The sequence below is a fragment of the Magnolia sinica genome, chromosome 14, assembly GCF_029962835.1.
Source record: "Magnolia sinica isolate HGM2019 chromosome 14, MsV1, whole genome shotgun sequence".
Classification (NCBI taxonomy): domain Eukaryota; kingdom Viridiplantae; phylum Streptophyta; class Magnoliopsida; order Magnoliales; family Magnoliaceae; genus Magnolia; species Magnolia sinica.
Window position 1 is genome coordinate 61,440,085 of NC_080586.1, and position 18,345 is coordinate 61,458,429.

General features: G+C 37.9%; 1 protein-coding gene across 1 annotated transcript in view; it reads right to left on the reverse strand.

The window, feature by feature from the left end:
* Positions 1-3,711: 3,711 nt before the first annotated feature.
* The window catches only part of LOC131225889 (protein RETICULATA-RELATED 4, chloroplastic), a 58,355-nt gene continuing 43,721 nt past the window's right edge, over positions 3,712-18,345 (reverse strand). The window contains exons 6-8 of the mRNA XM_058221496.1: positions 10,804-10,943; positions 4,516-4,641; positions 3,712-4,425 (exon numbers count right to left, since the gene is read on the reverse strand). Of these exons, the coding sequence (XP_058077479.1) occupies positions 4,377-4,425; positions 4,516-4,641; positions 10,804-10,943 (315 nt within the window). The 3' untranslated portion in view covers positions 3,712-4,376. The remainder of the gene's footprint in view (positions 4,426-4,515; positions 4,642-10,803; positions 10,944-18,345) is intronic.

Genomic DNA, 18,345 nt, shown 5'->3' on the forward strand with positions numbered 1-18,345 from the left:
GTTGAATTTTCATATTAGTGTCTTTAGTGTGTCCAATTTGATCTCTAGGTTAGTTTTGTCTTTGTCATAACATTACCATGGGATCTAAGTTTTCCCCTAAGAGTTACCTTGTGTATGCCCACTTGTTCTGGACGTAGTTTTGACCTACATCCCACTATAAATCTAGAACAAATTTCCGAGGCTGTTAACGCTATCAACAACCATCTAACGGATATCGAAGCGCATAATAAGACCACAACAATTCAATTGATTGTAACCAATACGTGTGTCGATCAGCTTGAAGCCTTCCTTTAGGTGAATCCCGACACTGGGGAAGATGTCCAATCATAAGTTGGGGATTCAATTAAAAGACTTGAGACTATGCCACTTGGAATTGTTAGCCGCACCTTAAGCTAGATTGTAAAAAGTGATGATTGGCGCAAGAATTCAATTTTCCACACTTATGTCAACTGTGGTTGCAAAAATTGCAAGATGATCATTGATAGTATCAGTTGCATCAATGTGTTCTCTACTAGCATCGTGGGCCGCTTAGGTATGCTAGTCGTTCCTCACCCTCAGCCCTATCAAGTCTTATGGGTTGATGTGTCTTCGATTTCAGTTTTTCAGTGTTTTCCCATTCCCATCCAGTTTGGTTCTTATATGGACACTCTGTGGTGTGATGCATTGCCTATGGATATAGGCCACATCATTTTGGGTAAGCCCTAGTTATATGATAGAGACGCAACATTATTCGGTTACGCAAATACGTGTTCATTTGTGTATGAAGGCAAAAGGATTGTCTTGAAGTCACTCCGCCCAAAAGCATCCTGGAAAAGAAGGAGGACGTCAAGAAATGTGGTCCTGAAGAAGTGATGAAACTCCAGCTTGAGTCTCTTCATGTAGTTAATGTTAAAGAGTCTGAAAGAAAGACAAACTGATTTGACGATGTATGCCCATGTGGCAAGTGAGGTCACACCTAAGGTTATTATGGAGATGCCACCTGAGGTTACACTCGGGGGTAATGTAGAGTTATCACCTGAGGTGAGTCTGGTATTGAAGGAGTTTAGTGTTGTTATTCCAGAGGAAATACCAGTTGAGCTCACACCCGTGCGGGACATTCACACATTGACTCTACCGAACTTTCGTCACGATCAAATGAACCTTGGGGAGGAAGTGGATCTGAAAAGACATGTAGATGAGCCTAGAATTCCTATAGATTGTATACCTATATCAATGTTCCATAGGCGTTCAAAGTCTGCACATGCATCTACACGACATATGCATGACTTGCATATGGAGATTAGAAAAATAATCAATATAAGTAATGAAACATACAAAATGATTGCTAACACACACCATAGGTTTAAAGAGTTTATTGTGGGATGAAGTTGTGATTAGAACACGTCCAAAAGGTTTCCACAGGAAACCATAAAAAAATTACAAGCTCGTAGCGCTGGATCATATAAAATCTTGAAAAGAGTAGGTTCGAATGCTTACTTGATAGATCTTCCACCTAACATGGGTATCAGTTCCACATTTAATGTGGAAGATCTTGAATTGTTTCATGGACCTCTCCTGACTTGTCCCATAACCCATGACCATTACTTGACTCATATTCTCAACCTTTACTACCCGTACCATCCATACCTATGAGAAGAGATGAGATAGAGGATATCTTAGATGAAAAAGCGGTTTCTACACGAAATGAAAGTTCCCAGGAATACCTTGTCAAGTGGAAAGGGCAGACCAAAGTCAGACATCACGTGGATCACAAAGGCAAATATTCAACGACAAGACCCAGATATCATCAAGCACTACTGCAGCTTTATTTTGCTAGAGGCAAAATCTCCTCAGCCGAGGGGAATTGATGAGAACATCTGAGCACCATATGAGAGTAAGAGGGCTAAGCCAGTCTCCTTATAGCTAGACGACCATTACATGGGGCTCACTTGACCCAATTCACATTTCTAACCACGTTGAAGACCCTATGTGTATATTCATGCATTTTTTGAAGACCTCACCTGGGAAGATGCACATGAGCTGCATATAGGAATTTGATGGACATGATGATTGGTCCGTTGGATTATTATCGGACATCTTGATTGTAGACCCCTATGGGCCACAAAATAGTTTAATAGTTTAATTGTTTACATGTTGAGATTAGGGAGTTAGGAACAACTTTTAATTTATTAAGCATCTTTATTTTGAGAATCTTATCTGTGAGCATCTTTTTGCAAAAGGTTTTTTCTGATACTATAAAAGAGAAAGATGGATGTGTGGAAGCATTAATGCCATTATTTTGAAGAAAAAAAAAAAACTTTGTGTTTTCTCTTCTTCATGTGATTTGAAGAATACTCCATGCAATTTGGAGCATGGGTGTGTTGTGATTCAATTCCTCATTCAACGAAAGCGTAAGATTTCCATCTATTATCTTCATTCTCTCTTCTTTTCTATGCAAAAGAGGTATTTTTTCCAAACTTCACCTCTCTTCTTCCCTTCCTATCCAATACAATCCAAATCATTTTTTCTTCAACTTTTCATCATCCAAGTTCAACCCCAATAGAAATCAACCATTGAAAATCCAAAAACCTAGCCAACGACCCACACGTGCAAACCCCTAGGCTAACCATATGGACAATCGCTCAATCTTTTGATTTCCCCTTGCTTTTCCCATCAAAACCCATTGATTTCTCATCCATAACCCTACCTTAAACACTAGATCCCCAATTTATAAAAATCCGCAATTTTCATGAACTTTAATTTCTCAAAATTTAGATTTTCTCCTTCATAACCCTGATCATAAAACCTACAAATTTGTCCCTTGAGTGTGGAACATGCCTATGCTAAATTGAAAATTTTATCCTTCCATCGAGCCTAATTTTAATTGATTTTTTAGCATGCGAGTATGTGATTTTGGTTAAATTATATTTTATTTCCTATGTTTACTCTTAATTACTTAGTGGATTAGCATTTTTTGTTAATTGAATTACTTTATAAACTTTTTCATAATCTCCACAGTGCATGCTAGTATTAAATCATGTGTCCTACATCACTCTTCCAAGTTTGAGTTGAGTCAGTGAGTTGCTGCAGCTTCAAATTGGACACTAATACATGTTACAATTGCATTCCAAGGCCATAAGAAGGGCAATGTGAGTTGCATTCCAAGACAATGAGACTTGCTGCAAAAATAAATATAGATGTTGGGAGCAGATACTTAGGCAAAAAGGGGATAATTGTGATCGGTCCCTTCCAACCAAGAAACTAAACAGCTTCAAACTCATTACCCTGCACACCCACAACCACATCGAAACACTGTCTATATGGTCCCGACTGCTCATCACTGATGATAAGGCCTCTATTCTGTTTCCTTCAAGCAGACCCGTACAAATATAGATCTGAACTTGTGCAAGGATGACAAATCTTCTAAAGTTCGAATGGGGGCTATGCAGGGATTCCATACAATGAAATGTAGACTAACAGCAGAATGATAGAAACAGCAAATGAGTGCAGGTCTTACTTGAAATCTTTGAGATGATAGAGATATGATATGGAATGTGAACAATCCACAGACGATTGGGGACTTCACTTGGTGGCAGTAATTATTTTCTGAATAGAATTTTTTGGCGGTTTCCACTGCTGTCAATACCAGGCATATGCAATCTATCAACAGCTTCAGCAAATATCCAAAAAAAAAAAAATTGCAATTTGTCGACGAATGGACCCCACATTAACTTCAGCTAAAAGACAATCCCCGGGGATGTTTGGGATTGTGTTTATGATGGGAGGAATTTAAGGAAAGCAAGTCAAAAGTCAAAAGAGATCCTGCGGCGATCATGCCGTCCTGTGCCCATAGATTGGGAACATTGAAATAAAACAATGAAATAGAAAGCACCAATGGGCTTCAACTCTTCATCATCAAATTTCAGCAGACTTCTAGACCATGGAAAAATCAGATTTGTAATGCATCCATCTAAGATGAATTATATGAACCTTGAGTCGAGGATATGCACAGTACCCTCAAGATTTAAGTTTGAACAAGTGGGGCCCTTGGTTTGGTGATCCAGCCTGTCAATCTGATGGCCCCCAACTTGGATTAGGAGATTCAACAAAAATCCCCCTGATTTCACCATCCTGACACTTCCATGGGCGGCCTGAAATTGAAGCTAAGAGGAGAGTACAGCAAGTTCCACATTCAATAGAAAAGAAAAGAAAGGTTGGATTGGTATAAGCTTCCAATCTGGGAAATTTTGGGGCCGCAACACCATGTTAGAACGCATCATATCAACGGTCTATATAACCAAGTTGTGGGTCCACACCTCCCAACTCAAGGCTTGAGGATTCTGGATATCTTCGACTCAAGGATCATATAATTCTCTTCTCCATGTAATCCACACCTTCTACTCACGAATCTTTTGTATTCCAATCCAGCGAGCATAGTCCACCCACCTGTTTAAAAAAACATGTATTTTGACAATTTAGGAATGTTTAGAGGATTTGTAAAAATTACGACTTGAAAAGAATGCTCAAAGAACTCACATTAATGATCCCAAGAATGTGTTGCCTGTTCTAACAGTGAAGCACAGTGCACTCAGTATGATCTTGTGTTGGTGTAATAAGGGTTCCAAAATTCGCTGTTCCACCACACCAGCCAGTATTTGATACCTGTTGAATACATAAAAATGGATTCAAGTAAGATCACTAAACTGACAAGTGAAAACTTACACGATAAGTAATGATCCCTCTACAATGAACCTCTTATCTACAATCTATCTGTGTTTACCAATACACATGCATGCCACTCACAGAAAATCATTCAGATCGGACAAATATAAATGTGAGGGCAACCAATGTTCCTAGTGTCACTGATATTATCGATATTATCGACCGATATTATTGGTATCACAGGTTAGCAATACAAATATTGGGAACATTTTAGGTTGATATTAACAATAATATTGTACACAAAATATTGCAAGATATTGACCAGTGCCCTTCTTTAAATACATTGCATTGACGAAATATCAGCATTACCATCAATAATGACAGCATGTGTAAATACTGTGAAATAAGAGAGAGAGAGAGAGAGAGAGAGAGAGAGAGAGAGAGAGAGAGTCCAAATGAAAGCAGTTTTCAAAAAAAAAAAATTTGTCGAAGATCTCTTCCTAGGGTTATTTTGACAACTTTTCTTGAGCTGTTTGGAATCAAATCTCGGCTTTGGGGAGAAATTACAACTCAAGTGCGGAAATGGGCAGAAACTCCAAAGTGGGAAAAGTTTAATTTATTTGCACATGTTAGCATAGATTGTAATAGAAATCCATATCTATGGAATCATGCATTAACATGATTGAGGAAAAAAAATAAAAATCAAAATTTGAGCAGTGGAAGGAGGAGGAAATTGGAGAAATTATAATTTCCTCCCTTACCATGGTGTGCCGTAAAGGCTATTACGTAAAGGTAACGGTGGCAACCGTTACACGTTACGGGGTCATAACGGCCATAATAGCTGTTATGGAAAAAAAAATGACCCGTAATTGCTGTTAACGGCACGTTACATCCCTTATAATGGCCATAATAGCCCCGTAATGGTCTATTACGGGACATGTAGGTTTTTCATACTTTTTAATCAACATTACGGGGCAAATACAAGTTTTTCAGGAGTTTTTTCAATAAATAAAAAAGAGAGACCGTTACAGCCACCGTTACCGTTACGGAACACCTTGTCCCTTACCCCTTAAAATGAGATTGCAAGTGTAATAATTTGAATGTTCATGAATGATGGACTATCTATCAATTTGCCGCATGTGTTGATGAGTGTTAAAGTGTGTTTCATTACTTGCATTGTATGATATTTGAATGATATGAACTTATTTTGGATATAATTGCATTGCTTTCATCCACCAATGCATGGTTTCTAAAACCTATGTTGTAGAGTTATTTTTTTGTAATATTTTGAGTGTATCTAAGCATGTATCTTTTAAGTTTTAACCAGCATTTTTAATAGCAAATAGCATGTAGCTAGCGTTCACCCCTTTGAAGTGTGAGGAATAAATTATAAAAAATGTGCCAGAAGCTACACACTACCTCTAGATTTTTAATCAAGATTGTGCTTGGTTGCACCAATTTTATGATATTTTGCACTAAATTAGACTAATTAATGATGAAATTTCATAAAATTTCGTGATTTTGGTGCAACCAAACAACGAACCTAAAGTAATTGGAAAGGAACATGATTCGGTATGAAGGTAAAGAAAGAGTAACGAAACTGATTTAATATTGTGACTTATATTATTTTACTAAAAGCATTGAAAAGATTAACTTTCCACTTAATATATTATCAGTTAGCTCTCTTACAAAGTCTCTAAATTGTTTTGTAACTTTTTCCCTTCTCACTGTGTATTTTAGAACATCTAGATGAAGCAGACGATTGGTGGGGGCAATGAGCATAAGGAGTTTACTTTCTAGATGGTGCCATTACAGGGGCTACTAGTGTTTTATCTTTAGATAGGGAGTCTGTGTCTAGATGACCTTGTTGTTTAAGACATCCATCGTTGTCTAGGTTCAAACATTCCTTCTATTTCTGCAATGAAGCAATTATATTGTGATACTTATGAGTTTTGTAAACATCACCGGATTGTGCTTCCTTCAAGTTCATATGAGAGGAAATCCAAGCCTTTTGAGTAAGTTCACTATGATGTTTGGAGTCTTGCTTGTGAATCCTTTTTTTGGCAGTAAATACTTTGTTTCTTTTATTGATGATCATTCTAGGAACACACGGATTTATTTTATTAAATTTAAGAATGACGTTTTTAATATGTTCAAGGCTTTTTATAACGAAGTCACCACTTAATTACAATGTTCAATTCTGATAATGGTGGTGAATATATGTCAAACATTTTCTTATTTTTTGTAAGATCATGGTATTTTGTCTCAGACTATATATCAAAGGACCCCGCAACAAAATGGCATTGCTGAGAGGAAAAATCATCATCTCTTTGAGGTTACCTATACTCTTCTTCTTAGTATGACTATTTCTAAACATTTTTGAAATGATGCATTGTTAATTGCTACCTTTCTCATTAATACAATATCATATAGAATATTATCGAATAAGTCCTCCTATGAAATCTTACATCCATGTGACAAAGCTTTTTTCTTACCTCCTAAGGTCTTTGGATGTGCATGTTTTGTTCATATTCTTGATAGTAGGAGTTATCAAATAAGTCTACCAAGTACTCAGTTAAATCTTTCTTTGGGTTTCTTAGTGGAAGGTCTGGAGTTGGGGTAAGCCCATTGGCTTATGTATGGTGTTATGGTGCTCCTCCAAAGGTTGCGGCTCTAGCTTGGCTCATGGGACATAAGAAGGTACTAATGGTCGATAATCTTTATAAGAGGAAGATGATCCTTCCGAAAGTATATTTGATGTGTTATCAAGATGAGAAATTGGTGGACCATCTATTTGTCCATTGCTCGTTTGCAAGAAGGATGTGAGATTTATTTTTTTATTTTTATTTTATTATTATTATTATTATTATTATTTTTAAATGTTCGGCATTACATGGGTATGGCCAAGATTTATTGCTCAATTCTTCTTGATGTGACATGGAGGCGGTTCAAGAACGATTGGGTAAAAAGTTTGGTGTCTATGTTTAGTATCGGGTATTTGGTTCCTATGGTTAGAAAGGAATAATCATTGTTTCATGAACTAGGCAGGGTGAGTTTGGGATGTATTCAGTAGGGTCAAAATGCATGTGATAGAATGGGTAGTTGCAACAAAAGCTATTTGCCCATTTTTCTTGATTTTTGGCAAGAGTTGTAATTTTTCTTTTCTTGTTTTCTTTTGGTTTCTTGTATTCTTTGGCTGCGGTCTTTTTTCAATAAAAATTCCAAAAGTTATATATATATATATATATATTCTTGATGGTTGTAATGACAAGTTGATTTGAAGGTCGGTAAAGTGTCTTCGTAGGTTATTCTCATTCTCAAAAGGAGTATGAATGTTTTAACCCTTTAATTGGTAAGAGGTATATTCTGTTGATGTCACATTCTTTAAGGATATCTCTTATTTCTCTCCATAAGGGTATTCACTGTATGACCCTTTTACTAGTTAGGGAGAGCTTCCACTACATGACTATATCCCTTCTGGTTCCTTTCCCAAGCAACTTCATGTGTAATAGCGCCATAATAAATCCTCCACCAATAAGCTCTCCATCCTTCCATCTGCTTCCATTGATGGTTCATGCATTACCTCTCATTCTCCCAACGATCTTCCTATTGCTTTGCGAAAGCCTACACATTCTTGTACTAAGCATCCTATCACTTTGTTTTCTTTCAACATCTTTCTCAATCTTTCAAGTCCTTAGCAGCCTCTATATGGCTTTGAGTAGTTTTGACTAAAAACAAGCTATGAGGAAAGAGATGTAAGCTCTTACGAAAAGTGATACATGAAAGTTGGTTCTTTTACCTGAGGGAAGCAGATTATTGGATGTTATTGGATTTACACTAGATGGTTCTATTGATAGATACAAGGCTCGATTAATAGCCAAGGGATACACGCATACATATGGTGTGGATTATTTTGAAACATTTTCTCCAGTGGCCAAACTTAATTATGTTCGTGTGGTCATTTCCTTGGCTGCAAATTTGTCTTGGCCATTAATTCAGCCGGATGTGAAGAACACAATTTGTACATGGTAATCTTACAAAGGAGGTGTGTATGGATCAGCCACCATGGTTGACTTTGACTAGTGGCTCATAGCTTGTGTGTTGTTAGAAAATGTCCATTTATGGTCTTAAGTGGCCTCATCAAGTTTGGTTTGACAAGTTTAGCCGAGCTCTTCTGGATTTTAGATATTTTCACAGTCATGCCAATCATTCTCTTTTTGTATGCCGTCACTCCACTGGTATTATGATTTTGATTGTTTATGTTGATGATATTGTGATGATTGGTGATGATACTACGGGTATTTTTTAAGTCTTAAATCTTTCCTCCTAACACGGTTTGAGATCAAGGCTCTTGGAGTTTTTCGTTATTTCCTTAGGATTGAGGTTGCTCGATTGAAGTCTGGGATTATCCTCTCTCAGCGGAAATATGCTCTTTAACTATTATTAGAGACTGGAATGCTTGGGTGTAGACTTTTGCTACACCTATGGATGTTAATCAGAAGATCAGTTTTAACAATGACGATCTTCTTTTTATCCTGGTATGCATCGCCGCTTGGTTGGCTGTCTCACATATTTAATTATTACCAACCTAATAATATATCATATGTTATAGGCAACGTCAATCAGTTTATACATGCTCCTTGTACTGCCCATCTTACTGTGATTTATCGGATTCTTCGTTATTTGAAATTGGCTCTTGGCAAAGGTTTATGATTTCAGAGGTATGGTCACCTTTACATTTTTAGTTACTCTAATGTTAATGGTGTTGGTAGCCTTCTTGATCAACGATCTACATTTGTTTACTGTTCGTTTATGGATGGCAATCTTGTCACATAGAAAAGTACGTAGTCAATTGTTAGCTTCGTCTACTATAGAGGTTGAGTATCGGGTAATGTCTCATGCAACTTGTGAGCTCATTTGGCTTCAAACACCATTACAAGAGCTTAGCCATCCTTCTTCTAATCTCATTCCATTACACCATGACAATCAAGCCTCCATTCACATTGCTAATAATCTCATTTTTCATGAGCGTACTAAGTATATTGAGATTGATTGCCATTATGCAAGTTAACTAGGAGATTGAGACACCGTTTGTTCACTTAGGGGAGCAATTGGCCGATATCAGGACTCTCTTCATCGTATCATTGACAAGTTGAGCATGATTGGCACCTATGCTCCCACTTGAAGCGGAGTATAGAGAAATTTTTTAGTTATATTGCAAGGGGGGTATTTTAGTCATTTTACCCCTGAGTGGCACTATTGTAATTTCTTCTTCCTACTAGATGGTAGACTAATCTAATCTCTCCCCATGTTTCCTCTCCTCCTCTCATTTCTCCTTTTCTCTTCTTAATCTTTTCATTATTTTCTCATGGTTTTTCATTCTTGAATATCAACAATAGGTCTCTACTGTCTCTAGAATCCTCAAAAAGAAGTTTCTACAATGTTCTTTCCCTACTTACCTTTCATTTCATTGGTCCACATACAATGGTCTAGTTGTACTCAAATTACCATGAAAGGGAGTAACTAAATAACGAAGCCAAAGAAGTTGCAAATAATAATTACAGACATAATTGTACTTCTCTATACATCAACCATACACGCCTTATGTAAAATTGTATGGATTCTTCCAGCTGTACGGTTGATTGTACGTGATGTTCATCTGTATGAATGTAAATACAGGCCCCAAATCAGAACATGGATTATATACAACATATGGCTGTATATGCTGTACAGTTTGCATATAAACCTCAAATTGAACAATAGTTGATAAGGACTGAAATCATCACTGGTTGGACTTGTGGGATGCACAATCCAATTGTTTCTTTATTGTGGACCATCCAACTGGATTTGTGGGCCCCAAAGTCCAATCAGATGACTTCTCTCATTCAATCTTCAATTGCCAAGCTTGTAGGGCCCCCTTTTGTGAACTCTATACATGGATTGAGTGATCTTGCATCACGTCCAGAGAAGCCAATTCCATAATTGATATGCTTGAGAAGGACCATCCTTCCTTTTGTGTTCATAGTGCTTATCCCATTATCTTAATGGATTATTATAGCATTTGTCTATTGAATAAAATGTGTCATTGCTGATGAAAAATAAGAATAATAATAATAAGACAACTAAGAATAGTTCTGCTTATCAGTCATTAGTAGGGCTTACCTAAGGTTGCTAGAAACCGCCATATAGACACCATAGGCAACACTGGTTGATAATATAGGTACGTCCTCTGCTTCGCCAGCAAAATTCTTGTCAATTGCCTTTCTTGCATTAATTAGGGCATTTGTTATACCTGTACCAACCTGAAATGTAACCAATTTCTGTCAGATGCTGACATAATTGAGTATAATTTTTTATTTTTTTTTTAACTTCAAGACAAGAGAGACACATGTGTGGATGCATGCACACACACATAAACACAGGCGAACAGGCAGAAACACACACATGCACATGCACATATTAGCACAATTAGAATATATAAGAGTGACATAACACCAAAATTTTATTTATACACATAATCAGCATATACTAGGAATGGAAATAATTTCCACTAAATGACATAAGAGGCTTAATTATATGGGCTTTCCAATGATATCAAACTCTAGAATGTTAAGGAGACAACTTATTGTATAATCCATATTGTTGTGCTGGGAAAATAAATGTTTGTAGAGAATATTAACATCCAGTAAAAAATTAGATAATTTAGAAAATTGGGTAAGGAAAATGTAAAGAGAAGCGTTGATACTACAGAATCCCATTTCAATGTTTAAATATAGAGGATATGTACACAAATACATACATCATTCTATTTTGCTTCAACAAAATGGGACTCAGATGGCTTTTTGGTTTTCATTTCAGTACAAGGGCAGGTTTGAGTTATTTTGTAACCACTCCCTCCCTTTTCTTGTGTGTATTTTTTTTTCCTTTTTTCGACCAAAGACAGTTATCAATAAGCCGTATGATAGTCATATGCTGGCTGCAGAGTTGATCGCCTGCAGCATCTGATCCAATCAGATCCATAGAGTTGTTCCAAATTTGTGTGGTCTGTTTGCAGTTGATTGATCTCTAAGTAATGCATGTCTTGGTTTATCTCTCTTTTGTTGTGTCTTTTTTTTTTGGCCCAGAGAATCATCCATAAGCCGCATGGTAGTTATATGCTGGCTGCAGAGTTGATTGTCGGCGACAAGTATCCCATCCAATCAGCTCTATAGAGTTTTGCGCGGTCTGTTTGCAGTTGATTGATCTCTAAGTAATGCATGTCTTGGTTTACTGGGAGAGATCAATCTAATAAAATCATGTTGCATCAGCTAATGTTTTCTATTTTCTTTTCCGTTCTTTTCTTTTTTTCTTTTTCTTTTTTTTGTGTGTGTATGTGTGTGTGAATAAATGGTATTTGTTTATAGTTTCACAGAACGTGAAGCAGCAACAGATTCAGGTGAGCATCTATTTTGAAATGTTTTCAAGTATAAACAGGTAGGAAAGTGGGAGCAAGAGCCGCACCTAGTTAGAAGGATCATGCAACTAAGATCTGCTTATGTGTCTTTGTGGTGTTAAAAAGCTACAAGTGATTATTCTTTTAGTGCCTATATTGACATCTATATAGTGAATCAGGGTATTGACAGATGCTGGTTATTTGAGAGTATCTTCTTCTTTCTTTTTCTTTTTTTCATCATTAGCTGCTTCATTTACTGCTAAGGATTTGCTCAATATCATATTTCTGGCAAATGAATGCCTCTCATTATCCAAACCCAGGTGTGCTATAGAAAATCTGAATATTCAAATAATGACCATCAAGGTGTGCCGAAACTGTTGAATAATGACCATATCAACCTCTACATAATGGTATCAGCTGAAACCGTTATGCAAGTCAGGGTTGAATGAGTCACCATAAAAAAAGAGGTGACTGTAACGACCATTATGATCTATGCTACTGAGTTATCTTGTCTCATCTAATTTATTTTTTTTCCTCCTTCATTCCCTAGCCCAGTGTAACGTCTCGGAAAAATCCGTACAAAGACCCGAGTACCACCTCAGGCAGAAATCACTAAGGACCAAATCCTTTAGAAATTAGACTAGAATTATCTAGTGCTGAACCAGATTACCTGTAAAATTAGCAATGATCACTATAAACACGAACTGCAAGACTCAAAACGTGTAGAATCGTTAACGCTACTTTACCCTGAAATCTACAATCAATCTCTAAACCCATTTGCTCTCGGGAGCACCTTGAAACTCCGTATCGGACCTGGACTGCGAGTCGACAATCCGATTACTGAGAAACCATGCGGTTAGGACCGCATTCCTGGATTTGACAACCACCTCGGAAATCAAGTCCTAACGGTACCCAGAAATGCACAAATTGAGCCTGGAGTGAAGTGTGTGAGAAACAAGGTGTCCCGTATCGGTATCGGTTGGCGTAACGGTGACCTCCAAAACCGATACGGATACGGGGGCGTAACGGTGATACGGGGGCGTAACGGCCCGTAACGGCGCAAATTTTTTTTTTTGCCAAAAAAAATGAAAAAATATGGATTAAATCCGGAATATTCTAAGCATTCCAAATATGCATTCATTTATAAATTGGAACATGTTTATGGTGGTGTAACGGTCCACTCTTTAGTGAGAAGTTGTATCGGACTGTCTGATGAATTTATGAACCAGATAACCTGAATTTGACTACAAAATTCATATATTTAATTTTCTAACTATCTACTATCAATGATAGATATATTAGAATGAATGTAATATGAAAATATCTTACATTTAGGTGTTTGCAATTATTTTTGAGGGCCAAATTCATGCGTAAATAGAAAAAAATATTAAATGGCACCCCAAATCTGTAAAATGCACATTAACATGTTCTACTATGATTAACACATCATATGACATGATTAAAACAGTAAAATATATTAAAAAAAGTATAAATACCTATTTTTGACAAATTTCTGAAAAATGGCCTACCGAGCTTTGATTCAAAAAAATCTATAATATAATGTGTTTTTCTATCAAATACCTAGCTAAGGTTGGTCGAAATTAGTAGTAGAAGGAGTTAGAAACAGTTTGGAAGCAAGAGGTTTCAAAAAAACAGCAAAAACAGAGCTAAAAAAAAAAAAAAAAAAAGTTACTGTTACGGGCCCGTAACGGCCCGTTACGCCCGTATTGGTCTCATATCGGCCGATACGGGTACAAAAAATCGAATCGGCCGTTTCGGCCCCGAAACGGGTAACGGTTCGCACCGTTACCGTTACGTATCGGCCGATACGGCCGATAAGTAACCGATTTGGCATACCATGGTGAGAAACGTGAATATCTTTAGAAAATGAACTGGGACTCAAGTGAATTGAGTCGTTTCACTTGCAGGCCAAATCTAAGGATTCAGACCGTCAGAATCTGACCCAATTACACCCTCGGATCAGGAGAAATTTTCAACACATGTCAGTGTACTTGTGGCCCTGATCGAGTATCGGTGACCGTTGAACTGAAACTGGTCCACCACGGTCGATCTGTAAATCCGATCGGACTGAAAACTTAGCTTGACCTAGATCCAATGTCGGGAAGCTTAAGTCCGACCGCACGCAGAAAAGGGGCCTCCAGAAGTGCTCCGTTGAGCCGAAACAGATGGGTTTTGGCTATAACCTAAGTATACCATGGCCCTGGGGCCATTGAGCTCACATTTGAGCCTATATAAGTGCCTTAAACCCTCTCTCTCTCTCATTCCATACGAATTTGGAAAACCCTAAGAGAGAGAAGAGAGAAAAGAGAAGGAAAGAGGGAGAAAGTGAGAGAGAGAGTCGGCGCTTCTTCCTGGGATTCAATCCCATTACTCCACGTGCTTATCCACCATTCCTGTATCGCTATTCGGGCGAATCCGATCCCGTTCTTAGGTAAGAAAACCTAACCCTAAGCTATTTTAGGGTTTCAGATAGTGTAAGTGATGAAATAGCTAACCTAATTCATGCTATAGGTTGTCATTCTGCTGTTGACAAAGACTTAGTGTCTAAACTGAATTCGTTACGCGTTTACCGGCGTAAGGTGCGGACTATAAATGTTTAGGTTATGGTTTTCAAGGCTTTCAATGTCAGTTAATGATTTATGACTGACTTGAATGCTACCACATGCTTAGATGCGATGTTTCCCGCACTTTACACATGTATGAACTATGTTGAATATAGTGAAATCCATGTGTTTGTTGATATGCTTGAATGAATATGGAATTATGATTCATGTTGCCATGATTATTGATTGTAAATGCATGATCGTTGTATACGTGGCATCTCCTTTGTGAAAGGATTTGCTATAATATGTGTTTTAACTAAGTTATTACATGTATGTTATATGTGTAGTCTACGTTTTGATGAAATGCCTGAATGTGAAAATGCTTGTTTAAATGCACGTAATGAAAGTGTTGGGATAAGATTCTCAATCCCTTTAACTATGGTTATAATATACTTTATATAAACCTATCTTACCACTATATGCGGTATGGATGAAATGTCTATGTATGATACTATGTGTAGTATGTGTTTGTTAAATTGCTCAAGTACGGTTTATATCTGATTTCTATTGTCACATGCTATTTTGGATTACTATATGTGAATGCTATCTTTGGAATGTGATTGGGGCTACGAGGTAGTCTAGGCAATCGGTAATTGTCTGTGAACGGTGGTTGAACTACTTAACCACGACAAGCACGCCCGATGAATTCGAGTCGTACGCTGCTTGTCGGCAGTGGTTAGGCCACGCGGAGTGCTTACGCGCTCCATGTTGATCGGCTCGACGCATGCTCGTACCAGTCGAGCTTGTCAAGCAACCCGATGGACTCGATGAATGTTCACCATATATGGACACTACTGCTTGAACCTAAGGTACCAAACTCACCAGTGGAAACCCCGTTAACCTTGGTATCTCGATCCGTTAAGACTCATGAGCCAGACATGGTGGTATGGGACACCGTGGTCGAGCTGTCGGCCTACGCCGGGGTGATGAGCCCACCCGTAGTGACCAGTGAGCAACCCAAGCTCGTGAGCCGAATACGGTGGTATGGGACACTGTATTCGAGCTATCGGCTTACGACTAGGTGACAAGCCATTCGTAGTGACCTCGAGCATACTCTGAGATTGCGCTGAGGCGACGAGCCTTTCCGTAGCAACAAGAGTATAAACCAGGCATATGCTGATAGTGACGGGCCTCTCCGTAGCGTCTTGGAAAACCATCTATCGTATGTGACTACTAGGATTGACGACCCTAGATGGATCAATGTTTGGGTTATGATATAAAGGGAGGTGCCTTAGCTTCCCAATCCTACTGTATGAAAAGGACTAATAAGAACTCGATAATCATGCTCATAACATCGCACTGCATGTGCCTTTGGCGTTGGTGTTGAGCACAGAGGAAGGGGTGCATACCACGACCGTAAGAGGAAGATCGCAGAGGGAGTGCAGGCGAGGGCATACATCATTAATACATATCATAATTGCATTAACCAAAGTACTTAGGGATGTTTGGTTGTATTGCTTTATCATTACTGCTTGATTGAATTGATAACATGTTAACCTTTGCCTTATAGCTCCACTGAGTTGATCACTCACTCCCACGTTCTGGGACGGTGTTGTACACACCAACCAGACTGTCTTAACCGCAGGTGATGGCGATGCTTATGAAGCAGAGCCGGACTATTTCGATGACGAGGAGGAGTTCTCCTATATGCAACTCTCTGGTGGGTCTATGTAGACCTGGAGTTGCACTGTTGGGGCTACGGGAGTTTGAACTAGATGACATTACACATTACCATCTTGTATATTTTGAGAATTTACATGTAATTACTGACCTGGTAAAATGATCATACTCTGGAGACCTATGATTACATATACGTTTTATATATCTATTACAGTCTTCCCTTGCCTAAATTAATCGTCTCTGGAGTATGATATGTTGTTTTGGCTTAATCTCATTCATGTTTATGTGACCTATCTTGCTACTATGCGATATATGGATGGAATGCCCATGTTTAGTTTCATGTGTAGCATGTGTTTATTGAAATGTTCAAATAAGATTTTTTTTATCTAGATTTGGTTGTCGTATGCTGTCTTGACTATCACATGTGAATGAAATTGTTTTGAAGTGTGATTGGGGCTACAATGTAGTCCAGGTGATCGGTAATGGTTTACGATTAGTGGCCAAACTATTTTAGCCACGACGGATGCGTTCGACGAATCCAAGTCGTACGTCATTTGACGACAGTGGTTAGGCCACGTGGAATGCTTATGCACTCCATGTCAATTAAATCAACGTGCGCTTGTACTAGTCGAGCTTGTCAAGTAACCCGGTTGACCTGATGTATGTTCACCATATATGGACGTTACTGTTTGAATCTAAGATACCAACTTACCAGTGCCACAACCCGTTTAACCTTGGTACCTCGATCTGCTAAGACTCATGAGCCGGGCATGGTGGTATGGGACACCATGGTCGAGTTGTCAGCCTACGCTGGGGTGACGAGCCTTCCCGTAGTGTCCAGTAAGTAAATCAACTCGTGAGCCGAATACGGTGGTATGGGACACTGTATTCGAGCTGTCGGCCTACGATCAGGTGACGAGCCCGTAGTGACCTTGAGTATACACTAGGCCAAACAACATTTAATCATCATTATCTATGTTGCATAAGTGATGCGTTGGAACTCGGGAGTTGAGCTCCTGCTCGACCCCTGATTTTCAGGGCATTACACCCAGGGTGTGGGCTTCACTCTTTGGCCCAGTGTGTGGGCTCCTTTTCTTTTGCTCATTTGCTTCCTTAGCTCAGATGTGGTCTTCTTTTCTTTTTCTTTTTCCTTTTTTAGGAGCTTCGCCCCTTCTTTTTGGTTTATATTTCTTTCGGACTTTGTCCTGGGTTAGTAATAAGAGTCATTTCTTGCTTTCTCCCCACCCTCCTAAACGTGGATGCTTTCAACAAATGTATGATGATTAGATGTATAATATCATGCCTTCGATTAGAGATCTTAACCACATTTTATAATTTTATTAAAATTTACTAATTTTTGGATGAACAGTGACTATGCTGAAAAAAAACTCATAATAATAATAATAAAAATAATAATAATGATGATGATGATGATGATGATGCTTCCAGCAGATTTAGGATGATTAGATGTACAACCCTATTTCTGCTGATTTTTGGATGAACGGTGACTATAAGGAAAAAAGACAAAGAAAGTAGGCTTTCTTTTTTGTGTTTAATATTCAATGTGAATACTTCCAAAAAATGTAGGATAATTAAATGTACAACATCATGCCTTAGAATAGGGATGTTAACCTCAATTTATAATTTTTTAATTTTTTTCTGATTTTCAAATGGATGGTGACTGTAAGGGGGAAAAAGCCTTCTTTTTTATGTTCAATATTGAATGTTGATGCTTCCAACGGATGTAGATGATTAGACGCACAACACCATGCCTTAGATTAGCGATGTGAAGCCCATTTTATAATTTTATAATTGTTTTTTATTTTTATTTATTTTCATAAGAAAAATGACTATGATGAAAAAAAAAAAAAAAATCAAAAAAAGAGTTTTCTTCCATCACGCACAAATTATTTGTGCGTGATAGAGGAATTATTTTTTGAAATTATTCAAGAAATAATTCCTCTATCACGCACAAATTAGGTACGTCTTCTTCCATAAAATAACTAATTCAAAGTTTGATTCCGTCAC